Genomic DNA, 18,796 nt, shown 5'->3' with positions numbered 1-18,796 from the left:
AAAAAAAAGAAAGAAAAGAAAGAAAAAGAAAGAAAGAAAGAAAGAAAGAAAGAAAGAAAGAAAGAAAGAAAGAAAGAAAGAAAGAAAAAAGAATGGGGATGCCCTAGAAGGCCAGAAGTGGGCCTCAAATCCCCTGGAGCTGGAGTTAGGGGTTGTAAGGCTTCATGCACTCCCACCTCTGTGTTAGGAACTGAACGAAAGTCTTGGGGAAAGCACTGAGCTATGTTAACCACTGTTCTCTCCCTCTAACCCAGTCTCCTTCTTTTATAAGAACCAAATCTTGCTGGGGGGGGGGGGGGTGCACACCTTTGATCCCAGCACTTGGGAAGCAGAGGCTGATCTCAGTTCCAGACCACCCTAGCCTACAGAGTGAGTTCCAGGACACCCAGAGCTACACAGAGAAACCCTGTCTTGAAAAACAGACAAGAAGAACCAATTATTAGCATAGTTTTATATGGGAGCATCCTATTTTAAAACAAAATAAAAAATATAATATAAATACAATAAATGTTTTATTGAAAGGAAACGGGATAAGGTAGCACACCTGTAATCTCGGGACTCGGCAGGATAAGCTAGAGTTTAAGACTAGCCTATGTCTCAAAATGACTCAAGACACAAGTTCACCATGGACCGAGTATAGGGTCTTCTCCATCTCAAAGATGGGAAGAGGTACCAACCACTGTATTTCTTTTGTGTCGCCCCTCTACATTTTTTGATCTCCTGCTTTCAGTGCTCCAAAGTTAGCTACCCCAATACATAACTTAGGCAAGCTATTAATTCTCTCTTTTTTTTTTTCCAGGCCCATCAGTATTAAAATAAATAATTATTAAAACACCACCTAGTAGGGCTGTTTCGAAGATTTAGTGAAACCGAAGGTGAAAACCCAGCTTGGTGGTGCATGCCTGTAATCCAAGCTTGATCGTTATGGTCCGTGGACCATGTCACGAATAGATAAAAGAGCCTGGCAAAAGGCCAACCCCCAAGTGAAAGTTGTCATCCGTTGTACCTTGGCTCATCCTTAACCTCGCTAGAGATCCATGGACTAAGCCTTGCCTACACGAACTGGGATAGTGGCAACAATCAAGAAACCAGCACCCAGGGAGAAAGCCGTTGGCCCTAACGTGTTCTCATCATTCATGTTTGCTGAGCATGACTTCTGCATGGCTAGAAATAACCGAAGGGAGCTGGGTATGGTGGCGCAGGCCTTTAATCCCAGCTCTGGGGAGGCAAAGGCAGACGGATCTGTTAGTTCAAGGGCAGCCAATGCTACATGGCGAGATACACATAGTAACAACAACAACAACAACAATTATTAAACCTTAACTGTAATTGGAAAGGAAGAGCCTCGGTTCTTGAGGCGCTAACAGTCTATTCCCGTGCTTTTGGTAACGCCAATCTTCCGAGGCTCACAAATGTCCTACAGTTGCCGTGAGACAACTTCATCTACATGGAAACTGCGCTGCAAAAGGAATTTTTTTTTTTTTTTTGCAACTGGAGTCGGCGTTGCCAGAAAGTGCCGGGCTCGAACTTCGAGACCTCGCTTGCTCCGGCTGCCCGCGCTCGGGACGAAGCTGACGCAGCAGAGCCCGCCGCCGTTCGCGACCCTGCGGAGAGCGAGCGAGCATCCTGCAGAGGGGACTCCCCGAGCTTACCTCAGCTGCGCACGCGCGGACGCCGGGGAAGCCGCGGCAGCCAGGAGAAGCCACTGCCGGAAGAGCGCAGGAGGGGCGGTGCCAAGCGTTAAACCACGGAAGTAGTCACCCCCCGACCTCGGAAGTTCTCTCCCTCCCATGCTCGCCTAACAGTTCCGGTGACGCTCCTGGAGATTGTTTACGTTCCGAGCAGACCTAGCGGTTGGCTTCTTCGAATCAGACTCCAAGATGGGGAAGTCATTCGCCAATTTCATGTGTAAGAAGGACTTCCATCCGGCGTCCAAATCCAACATCAAGAAGGTGAGTAAAGGGATCCGGGGAGGGCAGCGATGTGCTAAGCTCCCTGGGAGGGTCGTATCCTCCTCACGGCTGGAGCCGTCGATCTTTTCCCCCATGCAAGAATGATCCCCCAAGTCCCGCCTGTCAGTCAGTGGGGAGACCCACGCACAGTTTGATAACACTGTCCATTTCAGGATCCATCTCCTACAGCCCCAAGGCCCGTGAGCTCTGCTCCTCTGGGTCGAGACTCCTGCTTAACGGAGATCTGGGAGAAATCCAGATCTCACTCTCCATCCAGTAGTGTGGTTTCTGATGGCCGCGTTCAAGTTGAGCGTCTTAAACAATCACAGGACAACCAGTTGCTGGACACAGAAGGGCATTGGCGAGAATTACAGCGCGAAAGAATGGCGACGGAGAGTGGCTGGGCTTTGGAGTCACACCAGGATTCGTTAGTCCAGTACAGTTCCATGTAGCCCCGAGGCCTCGCACAAAATAGTCAATGATGTGAGCATTAGCCTCGTACACTGTTGATCAGGAATTATCAGTGTCAGTTGCCCTAGTTTGTAAAAATTTTAGGGAGATTAGATGAGATAATAGGGCAAATGACTAGAAACTCGAAATGAAGGCTTAGCACTGTGTGTTAGGAAAAGGACTCCAAGTACTCAAAAGTACACAAACTTATGAGAATATATTACGCTTTTATTTGTTTCCAAACCAGTTGTGGGTCCTGTATGTTAGCATGCATCTAAAGAATGTATATATTAGCATGCATGTACATTAGGATATCTGTGGAAGAAAGTACAAGAAATGCTAACACTGGTTATCTGCAAATATAGGTACTTAGGTCTTTAAGTCACTGGGGGGCGGGGGAGGGATCTTGCCAGATCTTTCTATTTCAGTCTTACTCCTTGACCCCAAAAGTCTTGTTCTGTTTATTTTGTAGTTCTCCTAATCCCCACGAGTCTATTTCTTTACATCTTCTTTTGAGATGGAATCTCCTGCAGTCTAAGCTGGCTTCACACTTGCTGTCTAGGGAGGATGGGCTCTGAACTCTTCGTCCTTCTGCCTCCACACCCCCCCCCCCATGCTGGGATTACAGGTGGAAGCCACTGCACTCAACTATCATTTCTCCTAAGTCATAAAGTAGTTTATAATATGCAGGAGAATCATTGTGAGCACTTTGACAATGGAACTGCATCTTATTTTTTATTCGGTTACGGAATGTAAGTTCTTGAGCATTCGAGACTAATGAAAATAACTACAGTCTAAAGCTTGAGATACACGGTAATTTTTCTGTTTTGGTTGGGGTCTTACTGTGTAGTTCTGGCTGGTCTGGAATACTTAGTCCTACCTCAGCCTCTTGAGTTCTAGAATTATGGACATGAGCCAACACCCTCAGCTAAACACAGTGAAAACAGCTAAAGGGCAGGTGCCAACCTGGAAGAAGCCAGGGAACTCTATCCACAATGCACAGGTCAAAGACACCTGGCTTCTCTTCTAAGTGCTGTGAGCATCTTTTCATTTCAGTGTATTAGGTGTTTCATTATAGAAGACAAGTGGGCTGGAGGGCTGTCAAAATTGCTAGTGGCTAAAGCACTTGTTGCACAAGTGTAAGGATCAGAGTTTGGATCCCACCATCCCTTAGTAATCCTAGCCTTCATGAGAAGAAGACAGGAGTTCCTCTGCAAGCTGGTAGCTGGACTAGTAGAATTGTTGACCTCTGGGTCCAGTTAGAGACCCTGCCTCAGTAAATGCAGGGGAGAGTGACTGAAGATAGTTGTTTTAAACCCCAGATCCCACACTCACATACTCGAAAACACACACACACACACACACACACACACACACACAGTTGTTACTTAATTTGAATCCAATTGTTAAATTATATTTTGTTTCACTAATATAGGTATGGATGGCAGAACAGAAAATATCGTATGATAAAAAGAAACAAGAAGAATTAATGCAACAGTACCTTAAAGAACAGGAGTCGTATGATAACAGGTGAGTTGGTGATGCCTGTCATCCTGTAAACGCCTCATTATTTTTGGAATAATCAGTTATGGAGTCAGCTTCCCCCCCACAGTTATACAGCGATACCACTCCAACGTGACCTAGGTGACCTAGTCTCCACATAAAACACAGCTGTACTCCTCCCCAGCCTGGGTGTGAGTCCTGCAGGGGGATGGCGAGCACTGCGTGTCGGCGAGCACTGCGTGTCAGCCACTGGGACTGATGAGGAAGGTCTCTCTGTAGTTATTGAAATGAAAGGATGTTCAGGACACTCAGAAGAGAGAGAAGCTGGGTGTCTTTGATCTGTGCCTTGTGGCCAGAGTCCACCGGCTTGAGCCAGGCCAGTTCCTACCTTTTGGCTAATTTCATTGTGTTTATATTGAATTAGTTGAGTAGTGGTATTTTGGTTCTCTTCTCTAGACTGTTCTCTGAAGCAACCTTTGAAACATGAGACATCAGTTTCTGGATAATTGGGTCATACTATTAACATTGACATAGAGGTAGCTGCTCAGTGCTGTTTTCAGTTGCTTATCTATGTGCTTAGGAGCAGAATTGTTGCATCTCTAAAATTCTTGGTTTAGCTTTTGAAGGAGCCACCAAACTTTTTCATAGTAACTGCTCTATAAATAGCATTTCTGACTATTGATGCAGAACATTTCATTTTCCTACTTGATTGGTGTTTGTAATTTTGTGGTTTTCTCTCTTTTTTTTTTAATCCTTATTTATTGTCATTGTTATTTTCTTGAAACAGGGCCTCACATAGCCTAAGCTGGGTTTGAACTCCTTACGTAGCTAAGGATGACCTAAAACTCTAGATTCTCCTGCCTTGAACTTCTGTGCCCTAATTGCTTGCATGTGCTACTACACCTGGGGTATGTGACACTAGGAAGCCAACACAGGATTCCATGTGCCAGACCAGCACTCTCTAACTGAGTTCTATCTCAGCCCATATATTAGCAACTGTGCTGATCAGTATGGAGTGGTAGCTTGAAGTTTTGATTTGTATTTCTCCATGTCTGGTGAAACTAACCTTTTCATGTACTTGATTTAAAAAGGTTGAATGGTGTTAAGACAAAATTCATAGATATTTAATATACACCTGAATTTTTAAGTTTGTTTAGTGTTTGTAACCCATCACCATATCAACTTTGAAAACATTTTGTCATCTGACAAATTGTATGCCCATTAGTAGCTGTTTTAGGTAGGGTTTCTTTGCTGGGAAGAGACGTCGTGACCAAGGCAGCTCTTATACAGGACAGCACTTAACTGGGGCTGGCTTACAGGTTCAGAGGTTCGGTCCATTGTTGTCATGGTGGGGAACATGACAATGTGCAGACAGGCATGGTGCTGGAGAAGGAGCTGAGACTTCTACATCTGGATCGGAAAGGGACTTGTACACCCCACTGGGTGTAGCTTACGCATCTAAGACCTGAAAGCCCACCTTCACACTGACACTTCCTCCATCGAGGCCACATCTACTCCAACAAGACCATACCTCTTAATACTGTCGCTCCATGTGGCCAAGCATTCAAACACATGACTATGGTGCCATTCCTATTCAAACGTCCATAGGAGTCATTTCCCCATTTCTTATTTGTGACTGGTTTGTTATTTTAATTTTTAAAATACTTTTATTTATTTATTTGTGTGTGTGTGTGTGTAGGGGCATATGAGGACTTTAGTCCACATGTGGAAGTCAAAGGACAACTTGGTGGGAAGCAACTCCCTGTCTTCACACTATGTGGGTCCCAGGGATTGAACTCCAGTCAGCAATCCTGGGTGGTGGCAACTTTACCCTCTGAGCCATGTTATGGCTCCTGATTTCTTTCCCTTAGCATGTTTTTGAAGATCATCTACCACTTACACTGGTGCACATTCCTTTTGATTAAAAATAATATTCTATGAGCTGGAGAGATGGCTCAGTGGTTAAGAGCACTGACTGCTCTTCTGGAGGTCCTGAGTTCAGATCCCAGCAACCACATGGTAGCTCACAACCACCTGTAATGAAATCTGATGCCTTCTTCTGGTGTGTCTGAAGATAGCTACAGTGTACTTATATATAATAAATAAATCTAAAATAATAATAATAGTAACAATAATATTCTACAATAAAGATGTGTATATATGTTCTTCTGTTTGTTTTTTAACAGGTTTTTGTGTGCGTGTGTATAGAATTCATGGAGAAAAGAGAATTACACACAATAATGTAGTATATCCTTTGACTTGCCTTTTCAAAATACAAAAACATTCCATACTTTAGCTTTTTCTAATACTTACCTTGGAATTTAGGGACTTCTCTTTAACCCAGCGTAGCCATCCTGTTTGCAGTGGACTTTTCCCCTCCGGAGCTGTGCACACAGCCTACAGAAGGAGATTTCAATTGCTGCCAAGAATCTAAATGTCTGCAGCTTTCATTGTATTAGCCTGTTAGAGAATTTGTTAAACTTCATCCTTGTTCTCATTAAAGAATTTGGTTCTCCGGGCTGGGAAGTTAGCTCAGTTTGTGAAACGTTTGTCATGCAGGCGTGAGGACCTAAGGTTGGATCCCAGCCCCACGTAAAAGCCAGAGTGTGGTAGGTGCCTTTGATCCCAGTTCTCTAGAGGTGGAGACAGGAAGATCCCTGGGGCTTGCTGGTTCACTGTTCTAGTCCAGCCAGTGTGAACCCCGGGTTTATTGAGAGACCGTGTCTAAAAGCTAAGATGGAGGGCTGGCCAGACGGGCAAAGGCAGTGCAATCTCTAAGCCCCATATAAAGGTAGAAGCAGAGAGCCGTTCACACAAATCTGTCCTTTGACTTCACAGGCATGCAGACATGCTTCTACACACCACACAGTGACTTATGAAACAGGAGAGTGGTTGAGAAAAGCACCCCCCCCCCAGCTTCTGGCCTCCACACATACCTACCACCCCCCAACCCCCCACACACAATTAGCAACACTAAAATAGCTGACCATGGTGATATACACCTTTAATCCCAGCAGAGGTAGGTCTCTGTAAGTTCAGAGCCAGCCTAGTCTACAACTCGAGTTCCCAGACAGCCACAGCTACACAGAGAAACCCTGTCTCAAAAAGCCAGAAAGAAAAAAATTAAATTTTTTTAAGAAAATTAAATGTGGCACCAAAATATATGATAGCATACAGGATTTCAAAACTATTTCAACAACACTTCACAGTTTTAAAGAAAATCCTGCTAGAGTAACCATATCATCCTTTTCCTTTCTTACTGAGAGAACTGGAGGGAGGGAGGAAGCCTCATATTTATAGCAAGTTTCTAGTAAGGAAGCACTGTTCAGGGTTTGTCTGAATTTCTTCAGGGTTCCTTCTGAGAGAGAGTGTGCTGTCATATTCTTCTCCACTTAAACTTTTATCATTATTTCATTCAGATTGCTTATGGGAGATGAGCGTGTGAAGAATGGCCTGAATTTCATGTATGAGGCCCCACCAGGAGTTAAGAAAGGTACCTGCCTCATTTCCTTTGAGCTTTGATGTAATTACCTGTAAAGATTTAGAAGAAGGGACAGTATTTTTAAAGTCGATTTGTATTTTTCCATTGCTGTTGCTCTGACAATGTTGTCATGAACAAAGTAAAATAAACAGTTTCTAATGTAGTGGCTTATGTCCTTTGCAGGAAAATGCTCAGTACTGGCAGAGGTACAGTCAGCCCTTTCATAATGTAAACATACCTGTAGTCCTTATTAAAATATATTTTCAATTGGAAAGTCTATTCACTGCCAGTGAAAACATAAAAGCTTAAAAATTAGGAATTAACATGCCTATTCTGAACAATATTTCAATGTTGTATTATATCCGTCAGTGATAAGTAATAGACATTCTAACTTGTCCTGCTTCCCTCCTATGCTTTGAATATGCAATCAAGAAAGCAAAGAGGTAAAGTACTTTTCTCTGTTTGAATTGATTTACAGTTGATTGTGATTTTGTGGACAGTTGACAGATTTTTTTTTTTTACTGACTGTTGTAGAAAGAAGAAACGGAAGGAGAGACAGAGTACAAGTTCGAATGGCAGAAAGGCGCTCCGAGGGAAAAGTAAGGCTGCTCTGTTACGGGGAAAGCGTATGCTTGTGTGTGGTCCTTCATGCCTCCTGCTTGTTAAGGTTTACCGACCAGGGCAAGGAACTGATGTGAAAGGGTGTTCTAATGACTTACCTCGTACAAACAGTGCTCGTACAAACAGTGCTCTTCATTCAAGGCTGGATTTATGTACTTATTCTTTAAAACTGTACATTATCAAACTATACAGACACTTAAAAATTGATGCTGGTTTTATACTTTATAGTAGTAATACATTTTATAATGTTTTAAAAACTATAACCTTTTTTTCAGGTTGTCACTGGATTTGTTAAATTGTTCTTAATATTATAGTCATACGTTTGTTTTGTCCTTAAACAGATATGCCAAAGATGACATGAACATCAGGGACCAGCCCTTTGGTATTCAGGCAAGTAACATACTCATTCTTTAAGAAGAATTTTTATTTAGTACATATATATTTCCAATATTTTCCAAAAAATGTTTGTATTAGAATTCTCTAAAGAGCCGGGTGAGGTGGCGCACGCCTTTAATCCCAGCACTCCTGAGGCAGAGGCAGGCAGATTTCTGAGTTTGAGGCCAGCCTGGTCTACAAAGTGAGTTCCAGGACAGCCAGGGCTATACAGAGAAACCCTGTCTCAAAAAAAAAATTCTCTAAAGAACAAAACTGGTGGGATGAAACACACACACACACACTAGAGAGAGAGATTTATTATGTTAGCTTAGAGGATGTGATTCAGGTAGTCAAGCAATGGCTCTTTCAGGACAGCTGTTTGGTCCATGAGGCTGAGTATCTCTGCAGTCCCTGTCTGCAGGCCTAGAGGAGTCTTAGAGAGCAGCTGGTCTTTCTTTAGTCTGCATTGGAATCTTGAAGAAGTTGGATTTAATACGAGCAGCAGCAGTATAGAGGAACTTGAACTTGCCAGTGAGAGAAAGAGTGCCAACAGGCAAAACTCAAAGCATCCTTTGAATTCTTATGTGGGCTGTCACCAGGAGCTGTGGCCCAAGTTTAATAATCTGATCAAGAAAATCCCTCACAGGAGTGTCTAGCAGCTTGAGTTTTAGTTGATTCCATAAGTAGTGAGGTTGCCAGCCAAGAATTGCATTATAGTGTGTCTTACTCAGGGTTTCTATTCCTGTACAAACATCATGACCAAGAAGCAAGTTGGGGAGGAAAGGGTTTATTCGGCTTACACTTCCACATTGCTGTTCATCACCAAAGGAGGTCAGGACTGGAACTCAAGCAGGTCAGGAAGCAGGAGCTGATGTCAGGAAGCCATGGAGGGATGTTACTTACTGACTTGCTTCCCCTGGCTTCCTCAGCTTGCTTTCTTATAGAACCCAGGACTACCAGTCCAGGGAATGGCACCACCCACAATGGGCCCTCCCCTCTTGATCACTAATTGAGAAAATGCCCCACAACTGGATCTCATGGAGACATTTCATCAACTAAAGCTCCTTTTTCTGTGATAATTTCAGCTTGTGTCAAGTTGACACACAAAACCAGCCAGTGCACAGTGTTTAAGCTCAAAAGAACTTTGTGGTTTATATTTATGTCAAATGATAGGACTGAGGAGAAAGCATGAACCATGATAGGCACATGGAAGATGAGAATCAAGTTCTCTAGTGAAGGGATAATGTGGTGGTCACTACAGTTTTCAAATACTTTAGAGAACTAACTCAAGGTCAAGAAAAGATGTTAAAAGTATTACTGATTTAGAAACCGTCATCTGTCACTCCAGGCTGATCCCTGTGAGAACCCGTGCTTTAGTCATGTGTCCACCGTCTATGGCAGCTTTCCTGCTGTGTCTGTCACAAGAGCAGAGTGGAGTAGTTGCAAACAAACACAAACATAAACATCGTAAAATACCATTTGTACTTTACAGAATAAATTTGCTAATCACTGGCTTAGAAATGTGAAACTTCAGGGCTAGAGATAATAGCGCAATGAAAAAGCACTTTCACATTGTGTTATGAGGGCCTGGCTTCAATTTGGAGCAGGACAAAAAATAAAGGAAAAGAAATGTAGCTGGGTGGGCGGCACAGGCCTGTTTTTCCAACCTGTGAAAGGCAGAGACAAGGCAAGAAGATGGGAAGCTCAGCCTGAGCTACCCCGTGTAACAAAGGCAGCCTGAGCTTCCCCATGTAACAAAGACAGCCTGAGCTAACCCATGTAACAAAGGCAGCCTGAGCTACCCCATGTAACAAAGGCAGCCCGAGCTGTGTAACAAAGGCAGCCTGAGCTACCCCATGTAACAAAGGCAGCCTGAGCTGTGTAACAAAGGCACTATGCAACAAGGAAGGGAGGAGGAATATTTAAGTGAATATTAAAATTAGGGAACCTAAAATTAAACCATGACATAACTCTTTGTGATATTTTTACCGTTTCTTGTAAATGACATTTTGTTGTAGGAAACACAGATAGGATTCAGCTTAGATTTTAGATAAAATTTACAATACAAGATTTTAGTATTTACATTGGATTACCTACCATAAATATAGAATTGCTTTCTCTGGGGATCTTATTTAAAGTAATTTAGCCAAATAAGGTGGTACATGTTTTACTCCCAATGCTCTGGAAGCGTAAGCGATGAATCTCTGCGAGTTGAAGGCCAACCTGATGTACAAAGCAAGTTCTAGATCAGTTAGGGTTACATAATAAAGCCCTGTCTTCAAAGTGAAAAAGAAGAAAATGGGGTGGGGACCTAAGTGGGATGTTAGGCTGTTGGTATTTGAGAATCCAAATAATGTTTATTATTTCTCAGGTTCGAAATGTAAGGTGTATTAAATGTCACAAGTGGGGCCATGTGAACACAGACCGAGAGTGCCCCTTGTTTGGTCTTTCTGGGATCAATGCAAGCTCAGTTCCTACTGATGGCTCAGGTAGGCATTAGACAAAAGTTATTTGTTTCATCATTTTGTCAAACAAGGAAAGATAAATTAACATTTTTATGTACCTGAACTCTCTTGTTGTTCTTGAGTTTAATTTATATTCCCCAAATAGGATGACCAGAGCCAGTGGTGTAACTCAGCAGTAGAGGGTTTTGTGTGTCAAGTCTTGGGTTCAGTCCCTAGCATGCCACCCTCTCCTCCCTGCCTCCCTGCCTCCCTGCCTCCCTGCCTCCCTGCCTCCCTGCCTCCCTGCCTCCCTGCCTCCCTGCAAAAGGATGATAAGTGGGAAATTCTTCATTGTCTGTGTTAAATTTGAAGTGCTCTAGAATAGATTTTGATTTTTCTAGCTAAGTGTCTGTGAACTTTGTTTATTTTTTTGTTGTGTTATTTTTTTTTAAGTAAGGTTTCATAAAAGCCAAACTAGCCCCAAACACTATGTGGCCAAATATGGCCTTGAAACGGTGTGTGTGTGTGTGTAGTATACACATGTGCGTGTGTATGTATGTGTACATGTGTATACATTTGTGTGTATGAATGCAAACGTGTGAATTCCAGAAGGAGTGGAGGTCAGGGTGCACATAAGGACGTCAGAGGACACGCTCTGCTGTCACCCAGTCGTGTCCGCTGCATTGCTTATGACAGGTTATCTTTGTTGTTGGCTGCTGCTTACTCCAGGCTGGCTAGTCTGTGCACTTCCAGGCAGTCTCCTGTCTCCACTTGTGTCTTGTGGTAGGAGGACCAGTGTCTTAGCTACTTTTCTATTGCTTTGAATGGGTAATTCCCATTACCAAGGGAACGTACAGAAGAAACACTCTGTGTGGGCTGTGCATTTCAGAGCTTAGAACCTATGAGCTTCATGGCAAGGAGCATGGCAGCATCCCGAGTGCTGTGGCAGTAGCTGAGCGCATGCGTCCTTATCTGCAAGGAGGACAGAGAGCTAACTGAAAAGTTTTCATTTCAACCAAACTCACACTAGATCACCTCTGTAACATAAAGCAGGTTATATTACTTATATGACTTTCAGCTCCTGATGTTAATAAGGATAACCCAGGTGTGGTAGCACACACCTTTAATCCCAGAACTCAGGAGGCAGAGACAAGTGAATTTCCGAGTGTTGGGGGTCAGCCTGGTTTACGTGGAGAGTTTCGGAACAAGCAAGGCAACATAGAGAAACCCTGTCTCAGAAAAAAACAATAATAGCCTAACTCTGGTTTCCATCATTTTTAAAGCAGCTGAAAAACGACTTTTCCCCCTTTGTTCTTTTCTATATTTTAAAAGCACTATATAACCAGTATTGGAGTAGTGGTAAAATAAACAGTTTGATAAACAGCCTTTCTAGAGGCCATTTGAAAGAATAGATAAAAAAGAACTTTAAAAACAGAGCTAGGGAGAAGTCTCAGTGGGCAAAACACAAGCTTTGTAGTTCAAGATGAGAAGCAACCCAAATGTTCTCAGTAAGGAGTCAGTGAAGGAAGCATTTATCTGACATGTGTGCAGGGATGGCCGCGCAGCTCCCTGGTAGAACAAGTGTTCCACATTAATATTAATTACTGAGATGGTGGGCAATATTGAGGTAGTTTTGACATGTAAGTGTAGCCCAGGGTGGCCTCAAACTGTGGCAGTCCTCCTGCCTCAGTGCTAAGATTACAGACTGAACTACCATGCCTGCTTTTTGAAAATTAATTCTTTTAAGACTATAGTTTGTTTGCTTTTTCAAATAATTTTGAACTATGTATTTAGTATTGTACACAAGAGCCAGTAAATGTTTGTGTTTTAACTTACAGAAGATACATGTTTTACCCATACATTCTGATGAAAACATTTAACATGTCACATGAAAGCACAGACAATAGCCCCCACTTTTCAGCCTAGCCAGGAACACAGATCTGATTATCTGAATGTTTCCTATGAGAGAAAGACTGTTAGCCAAGGGTGACCTTGTGTAGGGATAAGCTTGACCAAAGTACAAAAGGCCAGAAATAAAATGTAAGTACAATGAATTCAGCTTGGGGTGCTTTGGATGATTAGAATCAGGTGTAAATGGCTCTCCCAGAAAGAAGATTGGCTAGTCATGCTGCATCCTGGATTTCCCAAACCTAATGGTCTAAAGCAGCCGTTCTCAACTGGGGGTCAGGGGTGCGGTGACCCCTTTGGGAGTTGAATGATTCTTTCACAGGGGTCACCTAGATCCATTGGAAAACACAGATATTTACGTTACAATTCATAGCAGTAGCAAAATTACATTTATAAAGTAGTAATGAAAATAATTTTATGGTTGGGGGTCACCACAACATGAGGAGCTGTATTAAAGCTCAAGGCGTTAGGAAGCTTGAGAGCCACTGGTCTAAGGAAGCACTTACGTGTTTTGTTTAAATACTAACTTCCTGGAGCTGGAGAGGTGGCTCAGCAGTTAGGGCACTTACTGCTCTTACAGAAGGCATGGGTTGAGTTCCCAGCACCCAGGTAGTGGCTCACAGTCACCTGTAACTCCCTGTCCATGGGAATCCAGTGCCATCTTTTGGCCTCCACGGTCACTGCATACAACACATTGCCTACAAAGAGACCACACTTAGACACACGTGCACATGCACACAGAGATGAATTTTAAAGTATTTTAGTTTTAGCATCCAAGCGCCATCAGAGAATGTTCATAAATGAGAGCGCGCAGAGGGAAGTCCTCTCTATGAGCCCAGTGATGCTTGTGTGGATATGGGAAAGCTGTTGTGGAGAGAATTGATGTCTCAGCATAGTGTATCTGCGTTCTGTGGGAAGGGGAGTAGTTTGGAGGAAAGTGAAAGATGTACTGAAATAGCTTTTTAAGGAGGGTTGTATTTTCAGCATTTCTCATTTTCACTTGCCACATAATCTAATACTAGGGAAACAGGCAAGATAAACTTTCAATATGTTGGGTGAGCTAAGGTGCACTGATTGAATCTGGATTATGAGTCTATATAAAACCACATGCATGTCTATTAGGACTGGAAGGATATAGAGTGAAAATAGTCAATATGTTAATTTGGTAAGATTAAAGGTGATTTTTATTTTATATTAAATGTGTGATTAATTAAAATTGGAAAAGAAGCTTAAATTTTGATCCTCTCAGCATTGAATGTCATATGATGGTGTTCAGAACAGTAATGTTTTCCTTTATATTCCCATATTAAACTTACTTTCAAAATTATAGGAATACCTAAAGAGAGCTCAGTTACTAGTGTGTTGTAAAGGCTGTGTTCATAATCAGAAATAGCTAACAGACTGAATTAATTCTTGCCTCAGTCTTTATAGAAATATGATATTAGGGAAATTTCCATTTGCTCTTTTTCCTTCCAAATTGACAGGATGAAAGTACAAGAATAAATACATAGAGACTTTGATTCTGTGTATCATGTAGACTAAGATTGTCTGAAGGCACTAACTCTGATTAAATGAAGATAAAAATAGAGTAGAATGTTTACCATCTGTGCTCCGATTACATGAACTAACGCAAGTTCCAAGTGGCGTTGACTAGGCATGACTAGGTTAATGCCAGTTCCTGAGAAGCTGAGGCAGGAAGATAGAGCTGCATAGTGAGACTCTGAAGGAGAGTCCTGGCCTGTGCCTGATGCATTGTCAAGGTTGGGAACCATTTGCTTAAACCACATATAAGAACAATTGAGATTCAACATGATCATATTATTTCTATTTGCTTAAATTGCAGAATTTATAAAAATCATCAATTTTTATCCTAAGGAAATAATCATGAATATGTCATTAAAGATTTTGTATAGTGCAGAGCAGAAATGCCTAAGTATGTCATAACAAGGTATTAAGTAAATAAATGTGGGCATTAATACCGTTGCTATTTACTGTGCAGCAATTAAAATGACAGGAAGAAACCTGGCTTGCTGGTGCACACTTTGATCTCAACACTGAGGAGGGAAAGGTGATCTGATCTCTGTAAGTTCAAGGCCAGTCAGGGATGAACAGTGAGACCCTGTCCAGATAAATGATGACACAAAGAATTCTTACTGATATGGATATTGTCTACAACATTTGGTCAGATAAAAAGACAGTTTATAATACATTAAGGCCAGAGTTCAGTGGTAGAGGCCTTGCCTACAGTGTATGAGGCCCAGGATTTGAGCCTTAGCACCACTGCACTTGTAATTAATTACTTAATTAAGCAGTAGTTAAACTGTGTTTCTTCTTCAGGTAAGCTTGGAGTGAAATGCAGAATTTAGAAAAAGTGTTGGAAGAAAATAGATCAAAATGTTAACATTGCGTATTATTTGACTGATAGAATTGCCTAAGATACTTTGCCTCATACTTTTTCTTATTTGTTTCTCTAACAGTGAAAATAAATCACATTTCAGATTTTTAATGAATATTGTTTTAGAAGAATTAAAAATTATACATAGGGGATTGGGTATTTTAAATCACATTGCTCCATTAACAAACAGTGCCTTTAAAGTCTGACCTGAGTTTAATGCTAGCACTTAATGAAAGCTAACAGGAACTTAAAAGCTCCTCAAAAACAGAATCCAAACACGGCTATATCAAGTAGGAAGGCAAACAATGGCTGTGTGTTCTGAATTTGAATGCAGTAAAAAATAAACTGACTGATTTCCTAATCCACTTGCTGATTCAAGCTAAAAACGTCTTTTCATTTAAAAAAAAAAAAAAATCACCTATTGAATAATGTCCCGCCAGTGAATAGAGATTATTTTTGCAATAAGGCAATTTCAGTGGATGTGGTTATCATGGGATAATCACACCCCTGGGGTACAGCCTTGTGCCTGTAATCTCCCAGGAGTGTAATTATTTCATGATAACCGCACCCCCTGGTGTTCCATTATTTCTATTATGAAATTCGTAGTATAGTATATAAAGTAACTTACTTTGATCACTGGAAACTGCAAGGTGCTGTTGGAATATTCCAGCTGTGAGGTTTACAGAGACCAGCTATAAGATTTACTTCTCCTTTACAGAGTTAAATTAGGCAATCAAAATGCTTCTTTGGGCTAAGCTGGTTTAGAATATCTTTTCTGCTGATAAGATCATCTTAAGTTTGTAAGTTTCCATCCACTTCAGACACATCAAAATTACCTCCAAAACTTGTAAGCTTCAGCAGTGATGTCTTATAAAGCATCTCTCGTACAGTATAACTAAGTGGCTAGCCCACATGCCTAGTCTATAGTGGGTAGCTTTTTTTTTTTTCTTTCTTTCTAACAGTGGTCATGTGGCCCAAGCCTGGCTTTCCCTGATAGGTAGCCAAGGGTTACTTTGAAGTCTGGCCTCCTTCCCCTCCTGAGTGCTGGGATTCCAGGAGAGCCATCCCTCCTGGTGCATGCAGTGCTGGGGACCAAGCTCAAGCCTCCATGCATGCTGGGAAACACTCTGCCCTTACCGACACCTTTATTCTTACTATTGACTCTTAACTTTTAACTTATAATTAAACTTCTTTTTAAAAAAAAGTAGAGTGGGTTTTCATCATCTTTATTGAGCTATAATTTCAAACGAACAATTCAGTTCTGTGGCTTTTAATACATTTTCAGAGTTGTATATCGACAGCAGTCAATTTTAGCACATTTTCAGTACACCAAAAAGAAACTTACCCTTTAGCCTTCATCCACCGTTTAGTTCTTAGGGAAGGCAGCCACTGGTCTCTGCTTAAATCATTTTTAAGTTTTGTTTTTCCTTCCCAGTCCTGCTCCCAGAATGACCTCTCTGAGACCGATTATTGATTATCCAGTGCCGAGGCCATAAGCTTTAGCTCATTCCTGATCATGTGCTGGTTAGTTACCTCTCTGTAGCCCCGGCCTGCTTCTCTCAGCATCTCCCAGGTCATCTGCCTGTTGGTTTATGTCCATCTCTGTGGTCCATCTCTCTTTTCTTTCTTAGTCTCCTCTTTTTCTCTCACTATTTCCCAGAATCCTCTCTCTTCCTGCCAGTGTCCCACCTCCTGTTTACTACCTCAGCTCATTGTCATCAGCTTTTTTATTGACAGGTAGTGCTTATAAAGATTCTCTCTACACGTCTCATTTGTGTCTGTAGACTTACCTGTTTGGGGATAGTCCACTCTTTGATGGAGTAGAGTTTGCTATTATGCTTAACACACAGTAGATGAATGGTCATATAATAAACCTTCTAGACCATAAGAAACACATTTGTGTGTAGTTAATTGTAAAACAGTGAGTCAGGTTGACTTCATGAAATAAAAGAATGACATTCTACTTCTTAAATGCTTCCTTTTCCTAGGTAAGATTCTGCATACCCTTGCTTGTTTGACTTTTCGACTTCTGTCTTTAGGATGCAGATGTCAGCCCTACGTAGTCACTGTGTAGAGGGCTGAAGCACTCTAAGGGGCTAATGCCAACCTGCTTCAGCCTGCTTCTTAGCCACCCATCACACCCACCATTTAATTTAGCCCTTTACCAGTTCTGAAAGTAATTGAACCAGTCCTAAAGCCCTGGTAATGTCAGTCACTGGCTTTTAGTGTTATGGATCAGTAAGATGCACCATTTAGAAATGGTCAACTTTGTTATTTTTGTAAATGTACTATATGATCATATATGTTTTCCATTTTAGCCTGATAATATGGTTGGTGAGATACATTAATTGATTTTATACATTTAGCTTTTTAGCAGATTGGATCCAGAACTCACCGGGGAGTTCTGACCAACCTCAAACTTTAGATTCTCTTGCTTTGGCTCCCAACTACTGGGGCTAAAGGTGCTTATAGCACACCCAGCTATAGTGCATACAGCACACCCAGCTACAGTGCATACAGTACACCCAGCTACAGTACATACAGCACACCCAGCTACAGTACATACAGTACACCCAGCTACAGTGCATATAGCAAACTAGCTACAGGTGCATGCATCACACCCAGCCACATGAATTGATTTTCACTTGTTGAACCAGTCTTATGTATCTGGATTAAACACCACTTGGTTAAGGTATAAGTTGTTGGAATCATTTGCTAATATGTTATTAAGGATTTATATATTTGTGTTTATGAGAAATACTGGCTTGCCATTTTTTGTTTGTTTTTATTCTTTTATATTCTCCTTTAGATGTTTGATAGATTTAACTAGTGCATAGATCTAGGTCTGAAGCTTTTTATCTTCAAAGGTCATTATTATTATTTATCAAATTTCTTCAATTGAATGAGTGTCCTTAGATTTTTGTCTAAATGTGATAAATGTCTAAGGCATTTGGTTTATTTTAAAACTCCATGACACAGAATTCTTTATCATGTTTTTTATTACATTTCTAATACACCTGGGATGTGTAGGGATGTCCCTTCATTCTTTCCTGTTATTAGGTAGCAAATCTCCTCTCTTTACTTGCCTAGCCTGGCTAGAGCTTTTTCAGTGTTAGTAGTCTATCCAGCAAGTAGGTTTCAGTTTGGTGAATTTCCTCTCCTGTTTGTTCAGCGTTTAGCTTGTTGCTCCTTAGGGCAAAGCATTTGATTTTGGGTTGGACTTTATTGAGAGGTTGCAGATCTAACTAACCATGGCCTTAGCATGTACAAGAAACAGTATGATTCAAATCTGAAGTCAGGGAAGGTGAGTTCAGTTATCAAGCAGGGAAATGGCACCAAACCTAAGAGTTTCAGAGGGGATCTGAGGTCCAGGAGAGAACTGGGACGGGAGCTGGGCTGGTACAGCAGAGTGGTAGAGCTTAAGTTTCACATCCTCCAAGCTTCGAGGGAAAAGAAAGCACATGCCTGGCAAAAGTGTGTGTGTGTGTGTGTGTGTGTGTGTCTGTCTGTCTGTCTGTCTGTCTGTCTGTCTGTCTGTCTTGTCCGGATTCTCATTTATCCTTGCATTATCGTTGAGCTACACCTCTAGCCCTAGAACTGACATAAACATGTTTTCCTACATCCATTCATTGTGTGTGTGTGTGTGTGTGTGTGTGTGTGTGTGTGT

General features: G+C 41.7%; 2 protein-coding genes across 4 annotated transcripts in view; one reads left to right on the top strand and one right to left on the bottom strand.

The window, feature by feature from the left end:
* The window catches only part of Scrn3 (secernin 3), a 24,309-nt gene extending 22,588 nt beyond the window's left edge, over positions 1-1,721 (bottom strand). For 2 of the 3 annotated variants that reach the window (XR_003843488.1, XM_021193015.2), the window contains exon 1: positions 1,653-1,721. The gene's annotated coding sequence lies outside the window, so the exon portion shown is untranslated. Of the gene's footprint in view, positions 1-306; positions 369-1,652 lie in introns of those variants that run through there. The other variant, XM_029536708.1, reaches the window with a different exon arrangement.
* Positions 1,665-18,796, top strand: part of Cir1 (corepressor interacting with RBPJ, 1) — a 29,884-nt gene continuing 12,752 nt past the window's right edge. The window contains exons 1-7 of the mRNA XM_021192706.2: positions 1,665-1,952; positions 3,838-3,932; positions 7,325-7,398; positions 7,819-7,829; positions 7,921-7,985; positions 8,349-8,397; positions 10,754-10,871. Of these exons, the coding sequence (XP_021048365.1) occupies positions 1,881-1,952; positions 3,838-3,932; positions 7,325-7,398; positions 7,819-7,829; positions 7,921-7,985; positions 8,349-8,397; positions 10,754-10,871 (484 nt within the window). The 5' untranslated portion in view covers positions 1,665-1,880. The remainder of the gene's footprint in view (positions 1,953-3,837; positions 3,933-7,324; positions 7,399-7,818; positions 7,830-7,920; positions 7,986-8,348; positions 8,398-10,753; positions 10,872-18,796) is intronic.

The sequence above is a fragment of the Mus pahari genome, chromosome 3 (assembly GCF_900095145.1).
Source record: "Mus pahari chromosome 3, PAHARI_EIJ_v1.1, whole genome shotgun sequence".
Classification (NCBI taxonomy): domain Eukaryota; kingdom Metazoa; phylum Chordata; class Mammalia; order Rodentia; family Muridae; genus Mus; species Mus pahari.
The sequence above is the reverse complement of the archived record's forward strand: the minus strand, read 5'-3'. Positions and strand labels throughout refer to the sequence as shown.